The 19,859-nt window shown below is 49.4% G+C and overlaps 1 protein-coding gene across 6 annotated transcripts in view; it reads left to right on the plus strand.

Annotated features, from left to right (window-relative positions):
- TMEM61 (transmembrane protein 61) overlaps nt 1–17,194 on the plus strand; it is a 22,001-nt gene extending 4,807 nt beyond the window's left edge. The window contains exons 2-4 of one of the 6 annotated variants that reach the window (XR_003094562.1): nt 1,300–1,667; nt 8,246–8,641; nt 11,606–11,829. Coding sequence is in view for 4 of the 6 variants with exons in the window: in XM_025206694.1 (XP_025062479.1) it covers nt 1,315–1,667; nt 8,246–8,531 (639 nt within the window). In the remaining 2 variants the exon portion in view is untranslated. The other 5 variants (XR_003094561.1, XM_025206694.1, XM_025206692.1 and 2 more) reach the window with 5 other exon arrangements.
- The last annotated feature ends 2,665 nt before the right edge of the window (nt 17,195–19,859 follow it).

The raw sequence follows: 19,859 nt of genomic DNA on the forward strand, positions 1-19,859 counted from the left end.
TGGAAACTTTTCCATGTAGGGAATGGGGCTTCAGAACCTATTTCTGACCAGAATGGCTTTGAAGATTACATTGTTCATACTTTCAAATTAACTAATATGGTGGTGACTCCCTGAGGCTGTTGAAACCATAGACCTGCACAACTTGAACTTTCCTGTTGATCCCAGTGTGTGGTTAACTCTGAACACTAATAACGACACAGATCTTAACACTGCTATTTGTATCATTGCTGATTATTTCAGTAGCGACATCCAGCTCATTTGCTTACCCCATAATTTCAGAATGCTGGCTGCCCTAATGTATCTTCCCCAGCTCTACAGTGCCATAGCACCTCCTGGGTTGCAGTGATGTGCTGTTGGTGGAAAAAAACTACAACTTCAGGAGAGCATAAAGATAACATTTAATATCAAATAAATACCATGTCTTGTTTAAATGAAACTGCTGCAGAATTTCCAGAATGCTGCAGGGTCTATGAACATTACTGCATAACGAAGGTCGAACCTCTGCGGAGGGCATGGGGTCTTGTGAATAGTTCAGTTGCAGCCAGAATACGTGCATAAATCTTAGTCTGCGTAATTTTTAGAGATTGGGCTAGGCCCTTTTCTTTCAGAGAGCAAGAGGGCCACACTGCCTGCTCTATTTGCAGCTATATTTTAGCAGTCAGCTGTGTCAGGATACATGCTGTCGCTCTGACCTATTATCTGCATTCACTTTTTAGATGAGACTACATAGACATGAGCCATTTTAACTGTTCTGGAAGTGATGACATGATACATTTATGTCCTTTCCCCTAACCTCTTTCAAAGAGCTTTGCTTTGATCATAAAACAATCTGGCACTTTTCCAAGAGGGAGGAAGTGGGGAATGAAATCCAAAGACAAGATTTGTGCAAGTCCCTGGAGCTGACTGCTGGGATCCACAATTCTAGGCTTTCATTTAGCCTAGCTGTGAACATCAGGATTTCTTTTAAGCTATAAAGATATTTATAAGGCTACAGGAAAGTTCACATACCCACAGCCGGAGCTATATTTGTTCCTGCCTTTCTTTCCTCAGACATGTGCGTAGTTTCCATTTGTCATGGTAGGAATTCCATTTACGAGGGCAGAGTTTGGCCCCTAGTAAGCAAGTTCAGAAAACATGGTGGTGTCAAAGCTACAGAGTGGTCCAAGCTTGACAACTGTCCCATCTGGGAGACTTTCCCTTCTGGAAATCAGGACAGTGTCGCTATTGACCCACATCCCTTTCCTTTACACCATGATATAGCCCCTGTCACTTTTTCCTTTTGAACTGTTTGATACCTAGGCCTCCATCTGTAGAATGGCTGCTGCTTCTTTCCGCTATGGAGTGACCATCCTTGGGGCTGTCCTGCTGGTGACAGGAACACTTTGTTTTGCCTGGTGGAGCGATGGAGAGGTGGAGCCCACATCTAGTAATGACCCTCAGGTTGTGCCTCACGGAGAAGCCGAAGTGGTCCCCAGCTCCAGCTCCTCTAATGCGTTGCTCAGGTCCGTCAGCTTCTTCTGCTGTGGCATCGGCGGGATCCTCCTCCTCTTTGGGCTCCTGTGGTCTGTGAAAGCAAATGCTAGGGTGGTGTCTCAGCGCTATCAATACCACTTTCCTAGAGACCTTCACTACTTCACGGTGGAGCCTCTTGAAAAATGGACGTGCAGGTCAGTGCCATGTCTGCTACTGGGTCATTTAATGGGTTGAACCTGGCCGGGAATAAATTGCGGTTGGGACTTAGAGCAAGGTTTCAAGCCAGCGGAGCAACGAGGTTCAGGGAGGGCCTTCCAATAGAGGAGTGGTGGCAAAAAAACTAACTACGTTTTTAAAAAAGAACAGTACCAGGTCATGGAAAAGCTTGTATGCTGTCATTGCCTATGAAAATAAGGTCCTCAGTTTGATAAGCTAGGAGGTTCCTTCCAGACTCGTGTTCTTTAAATTATTCTCATTAAGGACCTCTCCATCAAACGCATTCGTTTTGAGTTCCAGTTGTCATTGTGGCTGTGCACAGCGTAAAAAGAGATACGCAGATTTAAATGATCATAGACTTAGCTTTTATGTGGGATTTAATACTGTCCAGGCCTTGCACAAACACAGCCTTCCTCACCAAGGGGATAGGGTTAGTGAAGTGTGGCCCCACTGTTGCCAATGCTCATAACTGTTCTCATTTCATGTTGCCATATTTGCTAGGTTTTTTTAAGCTCCGGCTCCTAAAGTTGAAAGATTTGTATGATTAATGTGAATTTCTAGCCCTTGTGATCAAAGAGAAAAGGTGGAAAACCTGATTCAAGCGAGCCTGAAGTTGCAAACCCCCCCGCCTAAAGCAGTATCTAGCTGTGGGCTGGAACATCCTTCTTGGGTCCAATGCAGGCTGGTGTTTTGACCTGGCTGCTGCCACCACAACTGCTTCTTCCTGCTCTTTGGCTGTGGCACAGGTGCAGCTCCTCACTGCCTAGCCCTAGACCCAGTGTGACGATATGCATGGACAAAATCCCTGCCATCAACATGCTGTCAAACCCTCCTGGCCAGATCTAGTGACTCTGTGGGCTGGATCTGGCCTGAGGGCCGTATGTTGCCGACCCATGCCATAAAGATGCAATCCTCTTTCTTTAAGCCAAGGTCTTGGCTTTTTTGGACCCTTGTGAGGTTTGAACGGAGGAGGTGTGGGTTGGGATATTCCCACTAATGTGTGCCACCATGAGATAACTACCTAAGGATGCTGCCTCTCTCTCCCAGTCCCAATCCTTCCCTTGTGGCTGCTGTAGTGTTTGATCATTTTAGAACATACAAGTATTGCGTCAAACACAGGATAAGTTAATCATGAGCAAAACATTTCTACTCTAAGGATAGTTTAGCACCGGAATAGATGAATGAAGGAGGTTCTATCACTGGAAGTTTTCAAGACCTGGTAGATAAATATTGGTCAGGGAGGGCTGAAATATTGTTGATCCTGCCAAATCCTCTCCAGGTCTCTTCCAGCCCTATTTCCTGTGATTCTGAGATAGGCACTGCTGCCGTGGAAGCTCCTGTTTGGATGTGTTTCCCATTGCCCAGTCTGCAGCAGACTTCTTCTCCGTGCTTGCTGCATCAAGCCCCTGTGGTTCCTTGTAGTGTTTGCTCACTTTGCAGTTTGGCTCTCTCCATATGCATATTTGCTGGAGCAGCATCGTTTGTGGTTGTTTTTAGCCCAAGGGAACAATCATCAGACTGAGTCTCTCTGACAGATTTCAGCAAGCAGAACACCATGGTGTGACTGGTGGGATTGCTGGGAGAAGGGGGAGCTCCTTTCCATTGAAACGGTCTGGCAGGGCAATCCATCCTTTGTATTTGGCCTGTCTGTTTTACCAAGATGATGGGAACAGCTCTGCAAAATACTGGGAAGTGTCAGGCAGGTCAGCACGGATGTGCAATGGAACAACAATCCTCCTCTCCATTAGGGCTGGGAAAATGAATTAGTGTCTCTCAGCCTCATCCCTCTGCATTGGATGGAAAACTTATTTTAGGAACTTCGCTGTGCATTAGCCTGTGGTGAGGCTGCTCCATCTACGCCCTGTGGAAATCTCTGCCATTTGCCCAATTGCTTATTTGGGGGCTTTTTTCCCTGTTGCTCAGATTAAACTCTCCATTCCGTAGGTTCAGGGTGGAGCTGGGCACATTGTATTTGTTGTAACAGAGATTGATTTCCTGGCACATGCCACCACCTGAATACCCATGTTCTTTCAGTAGACCAAGAATTGGCAACACTTTAACTCAGGGGTGTCAAATATATGGATCACGGGCCAGATCCAGCCCATGAAGCCACGTGATCTGGCCTGTGGGTCTTTGCATGTGGCACCGTGACTGACCCCCTGCGCTGCCTCTGCAGTGTCGGGTCCAGCCTGCGTGCCACGGGCAGCGCACCCCCCTGCATGCCACGTGCACAGCCAGGCCCAGGGCTTTGCTGCATGTGGTGCCTGGGCTGGATCCAATGCTGTGGGTGCTGAGCAGGGGGTCGGTCCTGGTCTGGCTTGCAGACTGGCCCAGTGATCCTTATCCAGCCTGTGGGGCTAGTTGAGTTTGACACCCCTGGTTTAACCAAAGCTTCCAGCCACGTGGCTGTGCTCGACTACACCCAAGCCTCAGACACTATCCTTGTGCCACGGGTGGGGAAGGATACTGTGAAATGTCTGTCTTTGACAGAAGACCTAACTCCCTCATCAGGCTCCTGCTTCCCCTACTCTTCAAGTCAGACTCTAGTTTTCTTCTCCCTGGAGTATGCAGTCCTCAAAGCTCCCCGTTTGTACAATTGACTCCACCTGAAATACAAGCAGAGGGTAATAAATATGAATACTGCACAGCTAGGGGGACATGGGGCTGATTTTGAATGGTGGCAGCAGCTGTGAGTACAACTCACGGTGCAGAAACTGCTTGTTATGCCTCTGCCTAAAGAGCAAAATCAACACAAACCAAATGCTAAGTGATACAGAAATACAGCTGGACTAAGGATCTGACCCAGTGCCTGTGAAGGCTATGGAAGGACTAGCACTAAACCTCTAAACATGGTCGTCTACACCCATAGCCAGGCATGAAGCATCCTATAAAGCCTCAGAGACTTATTCCTAGTTCTGACTCAAAGCCATTTTTTCTCATTTGTGCTCATGCTTGATCTCCCTCCTTGAGAAGTTTTAGGTGCGTTTTTTTAAAACAAAATTAACTGCCAAGAGGGAAAGTGCTGTCTTGCTGTACCATGAAAAGGTTTTCTTCATTAAAGTGGGCTGTAGGAAACAAAGGCCTAAAAGGAACAGAGGCACTTACCGCAAATGTCTCTCTTGGGAACACAAACTCCAGCTTCCACTTGCTCCAGTTGCTTTTTGGCAAGCATTTGAAAGTTGGAAGGCCAGATTCTCAGCTGGCTTGAATCAGTTCAGTTCAGGAGAGCTGCATTGATCCACACCAGCTTGAATCTGCTGAAGTGCAAACAGTTACGTCTGCTAGGCTCAGGCTCACTCCAGGTTAGTCTTCCCTCTGCTCTTCCCTAAAATCCCAGAGGTTATCTACCCAGCACCACATACACCCAGGGCAGGAAAGAGAGCAGAACTGCTTAGAAAGAGCTCACTGAACACCAGCTGTGCTAGCACTCACACGTGAAAACTTCAGATGAGCTGTGCAAAGACCAGCTATTCCATTTTGCAGACAACTTCAGTATTATGTTTTTCCCTGCTCTAATTCAGGACAACCCCCTTGCCCCCAAATTTGTAAGATCTCTGCAAAAGGGAATGGATCCATGGGTCTAAGCCTGCCAACGGGTTGCTTCAAAGCTGCAGACCCTGTGGGCCTCGGGGTCGTTATAAATACTTTGTCTTTATGATGAATCCCACCTGAAATAGAAGCAAAGTGTACTAAATATGGGTAAAATTAAAGAGAAAAATCATCACCAATCAAATGTTATAGCTGTGGGAAGGGCCATTAAGCTACCATCACAAACCCAACAGCTGTGGGGTTGGGCCATGATGGGGAATCAGGTAGTTGAGCTGTTCAGAAACCTGCCTGGGCTCCACTTGGTTAAAATCAGACGATCTCCACAAAACCTCTTGCTTTTGCTGCACCTGCACAGTCTGAAGGGGTAAGATGTTCTGTCTGGATTGTTTTGACCAGCTCTGTTTTTGCCTCACCCAAAATGAAACCTGCTGAGAGCTAGACAGCCTTGTCCTCTTGGGTATTGAAATTAAAAGCTCCAGGCCATTAGCCATCTGCTGTGCACAGCAACAAAAATCAGGCTGTTTCTACGAATCCCAGGAGCAATGTGGAGTGTTATATGAAAGTGCATGACTGTAAGAGGTAGGTACCCTAGGTTTGGATTCCTTTTGCTGGGCATTGGCCAAGTACAGAATGCTTGAATGTCATCTACTGGCACTTTACCCACTATTATTTATATACAGGACTTTCCATTTTAGAGAGTTCTCCAATACCGCATGGCTACCCTCAAGAGGCTCAATCCTTCTAGGTCAGGACTGATGCACAGTAGGGTGATGTACTGCAAACTCCTCAATCCCTGCAGTGAACTCCATCCTCACGATAGTCACTTCTCAACTGTTTTCAAACTGGACGGGGTCACTGTGCCTCAGACCTATAGCAATTGGGCCCTTGCTACGATGACAAATGCCCTTGTGGACAAGTTCAAACCATGTCCCACATCGTTGACTCGTGTGCTTTTGCTACCTGTGGCCTTCAGGCTCTTCCCACTGGTGATGATATTGCTTAAGATGATGGAAACAATATGCTGAAACTGCATATGCTAAATAAAATAAAAGATAGTCTCTTGACATATGCCCTCCCACGACAGTCCATTCCCAGGCCTTGCCTCCCTGTTATTGCATGCAGAAGTCTGCATGTTCTGAGTTTCCAAGGCCCTATGAATCGGGACCCCCTAGTTTGTAAGGGGCCCCTTGGGGTTTCTTTTGTGTGTCTGCCAACTGCAAAGCAGTGTCACAAGGTCCTATTGCTGCCATACAATCATCACATCTCAGCCCATGTCCTTTTATGAGAGGTTTGTGGTTGTGGCCTGACTTGCTTCCCCCTCATTTATAACCATCTTCCCTTCAGGAAAGGGGAAATGAGAAGGTGAAGAGCTGTGTGAATGTTTTACCTGTACACAAGCTGTGTTTACTCAGCAAAAGGAGGTTGAAAGTAACAGCAGTGCGAGACTGGTAGCACAAATATTGTATTTTTCCCAGGTCCTCCTCACTGACGGTTGGTTAAGGATTAACCTGGGCAAACGAACAATAACGTTCAGAATAATGTGGCTGTTATGCATGTGCAGCATGGGAGCACCCCGGGGATCTGAGGCCACAAAGTAAAGGCACTGGAAAGCCCCAGCTCTACTGCAGCGACCTGCATACCCTGACTGCTCTTAGGGCCTTTGCTCCTCTACCCTCCAGCCTTCCATTTTCTCTCCCTTCGTTTGCTATGCCTACCTGTCGCCCCTTGTTATAGGTTGGTTTGGAAGCCTGTTAGGCAGGTACCTTGCCTGGCAGCCTGAGTCCTGGCTCTTATAGATTCATAGATTCATAGATGTTAGGGTCGGAAGGGACCTCAATAGATCATCGAGTCCGACCCCCTGTATAGGCAGGGAAGAGTGCTGGGGTTAGATGGGCCCAGCTAGATGCCTATCTAACCCGCCCTTGAAGACCCCCAGGGTAGGGGAGATATGCATAATAATTATGCATTATACTCTTGGTATAATTTAGACCCAAAGAACCAGAAATTCAGCTCAGCCCAGCAGAACATGGGCATCACGGGCCTCCAGGCCTCCCAGCTGTGGCTGCTGAAGAGGAATTTGAGGCAAAGGTATTGCCCTTAAGAATTAGCTTGAATAGCACATTTCATGAGTTAGGAAGACATTTGTGGGAGATGCAAATGGGGCACTGAAGGCAGGCACAATCGGTGTAGGATGGCACCGTAAGAAACAAAGGTGAATAAGGGGAGAGAGGGATTTGAAAAGGCACTGGAGGAAGTGTGGTTCATTTGTAGGCATCCAGGTCTCCTAAAGACAAACCCGTATGATTTAAGGCAGATCAACAGCAGCTTGCACATTGCTCTGACCAAATCATGCAGCCCTCTTCCCCTCTCAGGCATTCAGTCTCTCACTTTTCAGCATGCTGCTACATGCGCTACCACAAGATACCTTGCGGCATTGTACCAAGGTATTGTGTACATCAGCCGCTTAAGCCAGGGTTCCTCAAAACCTCTTTCAGGACATGGGTAATCCTTTAAGACATCAGCACTCTCTTGAATTGCCTCTCCTCCTGTCTGCAGTGGCCTGCATGGGAAAGCAGTATGAATGAGTGTATCTGCCCTTTCACGTGGCTTCTGGAACCTGCAAGGAAAATGCCACCAGTGCCGGGGGCCAGAGTGTCAGCAGTGCTCAGTGGAAGCTGTTAGGTGCTGAGTGCTTTTTGGAGATCTGGCCATATGCCCAGCACCACTACCACCACCATGTGCTTTGCACACTTGGCTGGAGGGACTAGCATCTGGCAGAAGAGTGACTATTGTTGTGCAGTTGGTCGTGGTGGGTTTCGCCTCCCCTGCCCCCTTCTACGTTTAAACAGAGTAACATGACAAAAACCTGACCTCTCTGCTGGGAAGCCAGGTGTTTTGGAACCTCTGCAGGTTACTGCCTGTGTTTCATTATAAACTCTCTTAGACAAATTAACAACCCTTGGGTTTCCTCTAATGCAGTTTTGTTTTGCTTTGCTTTTCCTTTCAGCACCTGGGACGCCAACGCTATCCCCACCTATGAAGAAGCCCTGAACTGCCGGCCGGCTGCGTGCACCCTTGGTTACATACAGCCTCCTGGCAGGAAGGAGGAGGATACGCCGCCAATTCACCAAGACGTTGATGAGGATGAGATGTGGCAAGGGAGCTGGAGACGCAGCTCCTCAGACAGCGAGCTGCTCAGGAGCTTACCTGTGCGGCTGGAGATGGAGTTGCAGGATGACCCAAGGGCTACCCCACCGCCCAGCTATGAGAACATCAGCATACGTGGTGTATGATCTGCAGAGCGTGCCAGGTGCTTAGGACTGTAGATTTCTACCTAGTCTGTTCGCTCTAGAGCCTGCCCTTCCCATCTGTAATATATTGATGATGAACTGAACAGGGAGAGGTAAATCCACTGTTACAATCAGAATCTCTTTTCAGGGAATAAATCCAGATTAATCAGAGTAGGGTGACTGATCTCAAGGCTCCTGATTTCTGAGTTCTGTGGATAATCCATATATTTTAAAGTCTTCAGATTTTTAATGAAATGGCTGATGATTGCAAATATGTTACATTTTACAGGCAGTAGGACAGAGAACAGTTATTTATTTGGACTGCAAAGGATGACCATTGAAATACATGGGGAACCAGAGAGGTACAGCTAAGGTTTGCATTTCTGTACATATATAAGTGATTTAGGTTTTAAAACCTGTTTTCAGAAGTGATATAGGCACTGAGGAGGTATGTCCTGTTGCCTTTCAGTGACACAGCTATTATTTTCAAAAGTGATTTTAAGAGCCCTTAGGGACTTGATTTTCAAAAAGGATATCCCAAAATTGACACCTGCTGATTTTTAAAATCTTGGCCTTAGCTCCTAGGTACCTGAGAATATGTCTACAATGTAGTTGTAGCAGCGATTGCACAATTGCAATGTTATATAGACATATGCAACCTGTCTTTAAACTGGCTAGTTTGGGTACCAGTAGCAGGCATCCTGGATCTCCATATAGACTAATTTACCCTGGTTCATAGGCTGGTTTAGCAGCCCAGCCTGACCTCTATGCTAAACTGCCACTGGCATTTGTGTCAGTTAGTCTAAAGCTGCCTTGGATATGCCTAAACCACACCAGACTCACTGCAGTGACAGACCCTGCATTACTCATGACAATGAGCCTTTCACTTTTCACCCCTCGAGGTACTTCTGGAAAGTTTTTATCCTAAGTCCATAGGTATTAACATAAAAACAGAGGCTCTCAAGCTAGAGTCACCTACTGGCATCTTGCCATGAGCTGGAGAGCTCAGCGAAGCCAGACTTTATGAGCTGTATTGAAAGCAAAAACACACTGACTTCTGCTGATTGTTTCCCTGCACGGAAAATCAGACTTTGTAAAGGTATCCCAAGCAACACAAAGCACATGGCAAAGGGGTATCGGGGAATCCTGGATACTAATCAGCTGATGAGCTGATAGCAGTGCTCCACAATTGGAGTAGTTTGTATTCAGCTTGTTTTTCCATTAAATCTGTTGCTTTGCTGCTGTCTCTTGGGAAGCCTGCATGCTGTAGCCCTTCAGTCTTGCCATAAAGGGTTGGATGTTGCATGCTTGCTGGCTGCGGGAGCCCGGGGGACAGATAGCACTCAGTGTACTTGTTATGGATGGCAGTGCCAAGGAGCCATTGGACTGTGCAACTGGCAGCCTGCACAATAATGTGGATATAGGAAGTGCTGTGTTCTCCCTGTCATGGGAAATCATATCTTGGGACAGCGGGAGATAGATATTCTGTAAAACGGCTGATACAAATCAAAACACTGTCAGGAGAGGAGCAATCTGCAGGTTCAGGATTTATGATGGAGAAGTGAACTGCGGCCAGTGTAGGGAGGGGGCAAAGTCCCCGGCTGTGAGAAATGGGCAACGGGCCATGGCTGCAATGGAACAACCCACTGAGAACCTGCTCTAGAGTTGGTGGGGCAGGCAAAAGGACCAAGCTTAAGCCTTTGCAGTCCACTGTAACTGGGTAAAAGGCTCTACAGGTGCCCAGTAACAATCCAACAGTGGTCCAAGCTACTCTGATTATGAAGCATGGGCTAAATGTGATGGTGAAGAGTCAGGGATTCCCCTTTGGTAGGAGACAGGAGCTACAGAATCTCGCTTTGGACCAACACAGCCTCAGGGGAAGCACTGAGCGTGCGTGCATATGTAACTCTAAGGACATGGGGACATGAAGAAGGTAGCCTGTCACCTTCAGTACTGTGTGTGGTGAGGATATCACATAGTTCCTTATCTCTTCCTTCTTTATGGGAGTGGAGGGTGGCCTTTTTTTAAAAGGATCTCTGTCTGTTTCCTTTTTGCTTTGCATTTGCAAGCAAACATCCTTGTACGGTCATCCAGCTACAAACAGGTTCAAGCCAAACAAAAGCAGCGTTTCTACGCACGTTTTACCCAACTTCCAAAAATGTCACTAACTACATTGCACTTCCAATGGACCAGTCATTGATAGCTCAGCTGCTTCCTATTTGTTCGCCCTGCAAGTATATATAAATATTAATTCCACAGCCCTGGCTGCCTTTTGTTTTAAAGTGTGTAGTGGGGATATTTTTTTGGTTTAGATTTCATTTTTGAGCTAGTGCTCTGCAAAAATACACCCTCAGCTACTCAAGTACTGTATACGGATGCTTGATACAGGGCTGGTTTGGTCAGGGGTCAGACTGCCTTGCGCAGGGGGTTGGAGTGAATGGGACTTCCTGAGGTCGCTGTCTGTCCTGCTAGTCTATGATTCAGTGCTACAGTTTTGGTAAAAAAAACATGTATCTCAGACAGTGGTATAGGTGACTGCTGCTAGGTTTGAGGATTATGGGGGTGCAGACACATGATGTAATTACTAGGGAATAACTTCTGTGGGAGCTTACACACGACCAGTTGTCCTACGCTAGCTGCCTGCAGGAGGTGGCAGTGCAGAGTCTGGTCAGTAGATGATGGGGTTCATGTTGAGCCAGCTGCTACCTCAGATGAAGCTGACCTGGAGAACAGACATTCCCTGTGATACTTTTCCGATGTAATAAAGTTACTACGTGTTTTTCAGGGGACAAGCGCATCTTGTATGGACTCCACATTTCCTAGATAGGCAGTGTGTTGTGTGTCCGAACCCATGTAACAGAGTCTGCAAAATGGGGTTTGGAGTAGGACTTCTGCAGGGTGAAAGCCCGTGATCTGTTGATGTCTATGGCCTGGAGAGCTCTGCACACCCTCTAGTAGTGGACTTAGAAGGACAATTTATGGTTCTGCTCTACATTTAGGGACCAAGAATGGTAATATTTTCCTATCTGAGCTAGTGAACAACTTTTAAGATCAACCTTTTCCCCTGTGTTCAACAGAGTCAAGACTGATCTGATTCCCCTCCTAGCCAGGCTGCAGCATCGACATTGGTACAAATATATCAAAGGCTGGGCTCAGCAACCGGTCCATGGAAGAGTGTGGAGGGATCTTCCAATCTTTTATGCTCCCTCTGCTGGTGGAGCCCAGTCTGCCCTCCCCTAGCTTCATTCCTCCCTGGTCTTCCACGTTCAGGCACAGATTCGTTATTGCAATTTTGTGAGCATCATTTATTTAAAGTATATTTATTTACCAGAAGCCCGGAAGCAGTTGTTTTGGAAACAGAGGCAAGGAGAAGTCTGTTGACTTCACAAACAGATAGGAGATAAACACAAGGTCAGAGGAATTTTCGGGCTGTAACCACGTCCCCAAAGAAACCGGACCCAGCAACATGGAAGTGAAGTGGGAAGACGGCGCTGGATTTATGGGATCTGCTGATTCCTAAGCAGTGCCTGGGTCACTCTCTGTCTTTGTATCAAGGCCTGGGCAGAGCTGGTGAAATAAATCCAGCATGGGCACATCGGTTGTGAACATTTTGCACATCTATGGCACTTTCTCCATGGCCTTTATGCGCATCGCAGGCTGTGCTCCTGCCAGACAGGGCAGTTTCCACCTCCCCTGTCAGAGGTGGGGGACTGAAGTGCAGAGGTATTGCCAAGAGCCTCTGGGAGTCAGGTGCCACATCAGGGACTGCCTGGGAAGCAGATTGTTTCGGCTGGCTTCTGGGTAGACCTACCCCGCTCTGGCTGTGTCCCTGGTGCGAACCCAGCTGTGTTGGCACAGTGCACAGAGCCAAAGCCAGGCTGCCTGGGAGGGGACCAGAGGCTGCTACTTGCCCTCAGACTGCCACACACACTGCAGGAAGGTGTCTTGGGCCCTCTGTAATGCTCTGCTGGGATGCAGAGGTTGTGTCATGATCTGGCCCAAGTAGTTGACTTGCCCCAAACTGCATGCTCCATTGCAGTCACCTGCTGATTCAGTATCAGGAGGTGATACTACTGGGAGGCTCCAGTGCAGTGGAGCTGCTTGTCCATCCCAGCCCCCACAGCAGATCACAGTGCACCAGTCTTCAAGGGCTCCAGCAGTGAGAGCATTTATGTAGATCACAGTGAGCATTCCCGTGTGAGTGCTTAGAAACTTTTCTTACTCATAATGATGCTCACTGCAACTTAAATAAAGCACATCCTAAGTGTAACGTGTGACAAGGCCCAGGAACATGAGAAGGAGCCCCCACTTCTTCCTCAAAAGGGACATGGCCACTGGTGGAAGGGATATTGGCCTTCCTTTCCCTTTTACTCTTCCTTCTTGCAAATTCTGTGCCAGCTTTCACAGTCTCTCTCCAACACTGGGGACTCTCTCCTTAAAGACTAACCAGTGGCAAAGCCAGTTGTTCTGCACTCAGGACAGCCAACAAACACAACCCAGGATGTGTACACCATGCTGTTGAGCAGGGATTTGAACACATGACCCATGGACTCCTAGATGGGCTAGGAATTCAGGGGTGCAGTGAGCAGGGGGCGTCTACCACCAACACCAGGGTACAGAGCCCTGTTGGGGATGTGTGTCCGTGTCAGGGAGTGTGTTAACCACTGTGGCTTCTTTTTGCCAGGGTCCCTGTTGCCCCCACTCACCCCATGGCCAGAAGTGGGTCCAGATCTGGCCTGTGGGGGTCACACCAGTTTGACACCCCTGCTTTAGGGTAAAGTGGGGAAGCAGACAGGTCACACACCCCTAACCAGGTTATTAGAAACAGCAGTGAGAAAAGCATGCCATTGCCATTCAAAACCTTCAAACCGGGCATTCCTCTCTGGCTCTCCTCAATGCTGATGCATCATTACCATCCACTTAAATAAATACACGGCTGAGGCCATGTCTTACCGAAAGGAATTCATATAATTGTTCAATTACCCGCCCGTCCGGTGACAAAGACCTGCTGCACTTTCACAGACAGGCGCTCAGGATCTGGCAGTGAAGTGATCTGCACCAGGCCTAAGGTGTACACGAGGGACTTGGGCTGGTGTTGCCCGCTCCTAACACCATGGATTTCCTTAAGACGGCACCCAAGGGGCTGAGGGTTGCAGTGCTGCCCTGCCACCAAGGTTATACTTATGAGTATTCCTCCTTGCCAGCTCTGAGGAGTCCTTTCACAAAAGGGTAATTCTCAAAACACATGGGAAGGGGCTGGGACAAAGCTAAGCTGAGTCATCCTGCTTCCACGGCCACGAGTCTGGGGGTGGCAAATGCAGCTAAGGCCCCTCCATGATGTGAATTCTTCTTGGTGCTGGATGACGGGGTAGCAGGAAGAGTGGATAACCTTGGTGGCAGGGCCCCTTTGCAATTCTGCTGCCAAGAATCAAGGATTGTAAGTGCTGTGGAGGTAGCTGTGATTTCCGGGGCACCTCAGACATCCTGATGGGTCCTGAGAGATCTGCAGGCTCAAAGAGCCTGTGCCCTGGCGAACATAGGGCTTGTGGTGCCAGCCAGTCTGGGTCCCCCCAGTCCAGAGCTTTGAGTCTGCCCTGTCATCTCAGACATCCCCCTAACCCAGTGAGGAATAAACCATAAAAAAAAATACATTAAAGCTCTTCCTCCTAGCCCGAAGGGCTGTTCCTGCGCAAAGCAGCCCAAGGGCCGGTGCTTTTACAAGCTACCAGCTGCCAGAGCCCATGTCATCCCCACTCATCCCATACAAAAAACTAGAACTCTTGCTTTCAAAATGATACCTTTTATTAGACCAACTGGTGAATCTCGAGAAAACTCCGTTTCTTGCAATTTCCCAGTTAGTCTAATAAAAGGTATCATTTTGGAACCAAGAGGTCTAGTTTTTTGTACGTCTTCTTGTCTCAGACCAACACGGCTACCGAGTGCACCCCCCACTCATCCCCAGCCACATGCTGCTGCAGTTGGGTGTCGACTCCACATGAGGGCACCCCGACCCCAAGGCTTGCGTTTCCCCTCTTCCTGAAGCTGTTTCTCCAAGGGAGAGTAAGAAATAAAAAAGGGAAGCAGTCAGCTTTGCTGGAGGAGACTCCTTTTGCCTAAGGACTCCCCAGGGTCTGGTAGAAACACAGCATGTTGGGAGAACCTGGGATGTGCCTGCAGTACCGTGTAAAATACTTTCAATTAAAAAAACACCTGCCACCAAAAGCAGAGTTTAGAAGTCACCTGTTCACTGAGCTCCCTGGTCCAGCCGCCCCTCAAATGACGGGCTCAGTGGAAGGGTTGGGGAAGGGAGTGAATAGCTGTGATAGTCTCCACCCCGGCAGGACAGGCTACAAAACTGCCTGCAGTCCTCTCGGGGTCACCTGTCAAGGTGGGCACCCCCCCCAGGTGCATCAGTACTGTAATGATTTAGGTCCCACAGTGATTAACAACAACTATGAATGAGGAGGAGAACAGCGTTTTAATGATAGCACAGCACGGGGTTCCTCCAGCACAGACCACGTGGCTGCCTCCATCTGGATTCCTCCTTACTCTCCAGGGATTGTGCTCAAATTGTTCACATGATAAGACATTCCCATGTACGAGACTGTCTCCAAAGTTAGTCCTTATCACTACATCGTCCATTAAAAAACAAAAAATAATAACCATCACAATATAACAACAAAAACTCCACAACAACAATGCAAGACAAAACCACCACCGCACCAAACACTCCACAACCTACAGAGGAGTGGTTACCAGCACTTCACTCTGGAGTGAGTCTTTACCACTCACTTTCCTATTCTTCAAGTCCTTCTAACTTATTCCCAGACCTCTACGAGCCTTGCTGGCCATTTCACCTGTCTCCTGGATCTCTGGAGTATCGACTCCTCATTCGAGGTTTGGGGGTTCTCTGTTGGATCATTAGTATCTTCACCTGAGGAGGAGGAGGAGGAGGAGGAGGAAGAGAAACTAGGAACCATTAACGGAGGTTGATCCAAGTCCGTATCTCCTGCTGACATCCGAGAGCTAAGTGGAAGCACGAGTAGGTCTCGGTGATTACCTCGAAGCATGCCTCCGTGATCTGTCTGAACTAGATAGGACCGTGGCTGCACCAGCTGTTTCACCGGACCCCGCCGGTCCCATGTTCTCGACAAGTAATTCCTCAGACAAACTCTCTCACCTGGCTTTAGCAGTGAAAGCTCACGAGCTCTTGTATCAAAGTAGTATCTCTGTTTTTTCTTCTGATCTTTCATTCCCCTTACGGCTACCATGTTAGGACTTTCCAATCAGGTGTTAGTAATGGGCAGATTTGACCGTATCCGCTGGCCCATTAACAACTGTGCCTGAGACCAGCCATTGTCTGGAGGTGTGCTACGATAAGCCAGTAGTGCCTTATATAAATCCCCTCCACTGTCCAATGCTTTTTTCATTAGGTTTTTCACCGTCTGAAGGGATCTCTCTGCAAGGCCATTCGATTGGGGATAATTGGGACTTGACGTGGTATGACGAAAATCCCAGCCCATGGCAAATGGCCTAAACTCTGCACTGAAGAACTGTGGCCCATTATCACTGAATACTTCATCCAATATTCCATGCCTTGCAAATATGGCCTTCAAGCAAGCTAGCACTGAGCGACTGCTGGTACACTGCAGTGTCCAGATTTCCGCATACAAAGAGTAATAATCAGTAACTATTAAATACCCCCTGGAGTTGCACTTAAAGAGATCAGTGCTCCCCTTCTCATAGGCCCTGTGTGGAGCAGGCTGAGGCTTTAGTGGTGCTGCCTGCTGGCAGGGTCTGAATTTCAAGCAGGTGGAACAGTTTTCATCTGCATGAGCAATATCTTGATTGATCCTTGGCTAATACTTCACCTCTCTTGCTCGCTTCTTGCTTGTCTCAATGCCTAAGTGTCCCTCATGGATCTTCTGTAGCAGTCCTCTTTGGAGGGCCTGTGGCATTATGACTTTACTGCCCTTGAAAATAACTCCTTCAATGACTGAAAGTTCATGTCAGCAATCCCAGTAGTCCCGCACGTGCAAGTCACAGGTATTCCTGTCCTCTGGCCAACCTGAAATGATCATTTCTTTCAGGATCCCTAATGAGCGGTCCTTCTCCGTTTCTTTTATTTGTTGTAGCCTCCTGTCCGCGATCAGAAGGGAACTAACAATCAAGTTGACGTAGGCTTGCATCTCTGTCTCAGAGGGCTTTTCTGCTTGACCAGTAGAGGCTATTGCCCTGGACAGCGCATCTGCTGTAAATAGAAACTCGCCGGGTGTGTAGTTCACAACTACGTCGTACTTCTGCAGCTCAATCATCATTCTTTGAATCTTTAAGGCGCAATCGTTCAGAGGCTTGCAAAACAGTGCTATCAAGGGCTTGTGGTCTGTTTCTACATTTGCTTTCTGCCCATAAATATATCAATTGAATCTCTGGCATGCAAACAAAATTCCTAACAACTCTTTCTCAATCTGTGCATACCCGCTTTCTGCCTCCGTTAGTGATTTAGATGCGTATGCAACGGGGTGCCATCGGCTCTCAAAATTCTGCAGCAGCACAGCACCTAATCCCAACTGCAAAGCATCTGTTGATATCTGCATTGGTTTCCCAGGGGTATTGAATTTTAATACCGGCGCTTGTATTGTTGCTTCAACGCCTTCCATGCTTCCTCCTGTTCTGGATCCCAGCACCATTCATTTTTACTCTCAAGAAGCAGTCTGAGAGGTGCTGCTGTTGTAGACAGGTTTGGTATGAACCTTCGAAGATAATTTACCATTCCCAAAAAAGCGTCGCAAGTCTCTTTTTGACTGGGGGCATGGCATCATTTCAATAGCCTGAATTTTTTTCTTGTCCGGTTTCACTCCTTTTCTAGAAATAACGTCTCCCACAAATGTCAATTCTGTAGCTCCAAAAACACATTTCTGTCTACTGAGATTCAAATTTGCAGCCCTAGTTGCCTCCAACACCTCTCGGAGCCTAGGATCATGCTCTTCTTTGGTGGAGCCCCAGATGATGATATCATCTGTCTCGACTCCGGTGTCATTCCTGTCCTGGCTCTGGTGTGAGACGTGCGGGTGTAAGCCCGCTGCGCTGCCATGAGCCCAGGGACTCCCAGTGAGACCCCAGGACCCCCGACGAGCCCCGGCCTGCCCCAGGTAAGCAGGGGCCCGTGGAGGGAGGGACCTAGACAGCTGGGAGTGGGCTAAGCGGGCCAAGGAGGGTCATGCCCCCCCCGGGCTCCTACTTCGCCCAGCCCCCCAGGGAGCCGCGCGACCAGAGCCTCGCGAACAGGCACGCTCCTAGGTCCGGCGCACAAGTTAGCGCGGGAGTTTGCGCAGGAGGGTGCGTGGGAGGGCCCGAGGCCCTGCCTGTGAGCCCCCCAGGGTAGACAGTCCCAGCCACAGTCAGCCCATCAGCAGCATGACGTGGATGGGCACGCACCGCACCCCGAGGGTCCCCTTGGGGTCTGCGGCTCCCCCCTGGCACCTCGGAGACGGCCACCCAGATGGAGCCCCTGGTCCCGGGCTCCACGTGGACGGAGCCCCTGGCCCTCGGCTGCGGGGGCTGCCTGTCACTTTTTCAGGCTCTGGGGTCCGGGAGCATGGTGACCTCCCCTTGTGGGGTCTGCTCCCTACTGGGGTCTCTGGCGTGCCGGCTGGAGGAGCTCCAGGTCACAGTCCAGAGACTGCGTGCCGTCAGGGAGTGCGAGCAGGAGATAGACTCCTACTGCCAGGCCCTTCTCCCCCGGGAGGCGGAGGGTAGACCACGGTCTCCCTCCAGGACAAGGGAGGACTCGAGGACCTCCCATTCTGTCCAGCCCAGGGTTGGACCGAGGTCAAGGGCCCCAAAGCCCGCCGCACCAAGGCCCCTGCCCCGCTGGAGCTTTGCAACAGGTAACCTCTTGCAGCCCCAGCAGAGCCTGCTGAGTTGCCAGCTCCTGCAGGCAACACGGGCACTACTGCAGCTACCGCCCCCGCTCTCCCCAGGACAAAACGCAAAGTGTTTGTCATGGAAGACTTCATCCTGAGGGGGACTGAGGGGGCAATCTGCCGCCCCGACCCCTTAGCCCAGGAAGTTTGCTGCTTCCCGGGAGCCTGCACCCAAGACATTGTGAAGAAGATCCTGAACTCCTCCAGCTCACTGGCTGCTATCCCATGCTCCTCATCCATGTGGGCACCAATGACACGGCTCGGAGCGCTCCCAGCCGGGTCACGAGGCACTACAGGGATTTGGGAGCGGGGCGTAAGGGTCTGGGGATGCAGGTAGTGTTTTCTTGGATCCTCCCAGTCTTGGGCTATGGGCTGAGGAAGGAGAGGAGGATCCAGGTAGTCAACCAAAGACTGCGGCGCTGGTGTCATCGGGAAGGCTTTGGCTTCCATGACCACAGCCTGCTGTTTGGTGAGAGAGGCAGCGAGCTGCTGGGAAGAGATGGCCTCCACCTCTCTCCGCTGGGGAGGAGGCTCTTCTCAGCCAGACTGGCTGACCTGCTCCACTGGGCTTTAAACTAAGCCCGCTGGGGGATAGGGGGACTACTGCCACTGCTGAGCCAGCAGGCCAAGGCACTTAAGGGATCCCACCGCTGCCCCAGCCCTGGAACGAACTGTAGGCAAGGCTAGGGCCCCCAAGGGGACACTTGCCTGCCTGTACACGAATGCCAGGAGCTTGGGGAATAAACAGGAGGAACGTGTTCTTCTGCTAAACATAACTATGATGTCATAAGGATAACGGAGACCTGGTGGGACTCCACCCATGACTGGACCACGGGGATAGACGGCTATACCCTGTACAGGAGGGTTCGAGTGGACAAAAAGGGCAGAGGTGTAGCTCTCTATGTCAAGGAAAGCTATGCGTCCCTGCAAGCCAACACTGGACGACTTGAGACCCTCTGGGTTAAAATCCGTGGGGAACACAGCCCAGGGGATACTATGGTGGGAGTCTACTACAGACCCCCTACCCAGGGTCAAGACCTTGACCAGGGGTTTGCCAGTGAATTGGCTGAGGCCGCACACTCCCCGTGCATGATTGTCACGGGAGACTTTAACTACCCAGACATCTCGTGGGAGGAGCGCTCAGCCAAATCCGAACAGTCGCAAAGCTTTCTCTCAAGCGTGGATGACCTCTGTCTGACGCAGAAAGTCTATGGGCTGACGAGAGGTAAAGCACAGCTCGACCTCATACTGGCAACCAGGGATGACCTAATCAGTGACCTAATGATCGAAGGGAAGCTGGGTGACAGTGACCATGCGCTGATCACCTTCACCATCTGCCGTAAAGCTGGCAAGTCAGTCAGTAATACAGAAGTCCTCGACTTCAGGAAACCTGACTTTGACAAGC

Source organism: Alligator sinensis, unplaced genomic scaffold (assembly GCF_000455745.1).
Source record: "Alligator sinensis unplaced genomic scaffold, ASM45574v1 scaffold172_1, whole genome shotgun sequence".
Lineage (NCBI taxonomy): Eukaryota > Metazoa > Chordata > Crocodylia > Alligatoridae > Alligator > Alligator sinensis.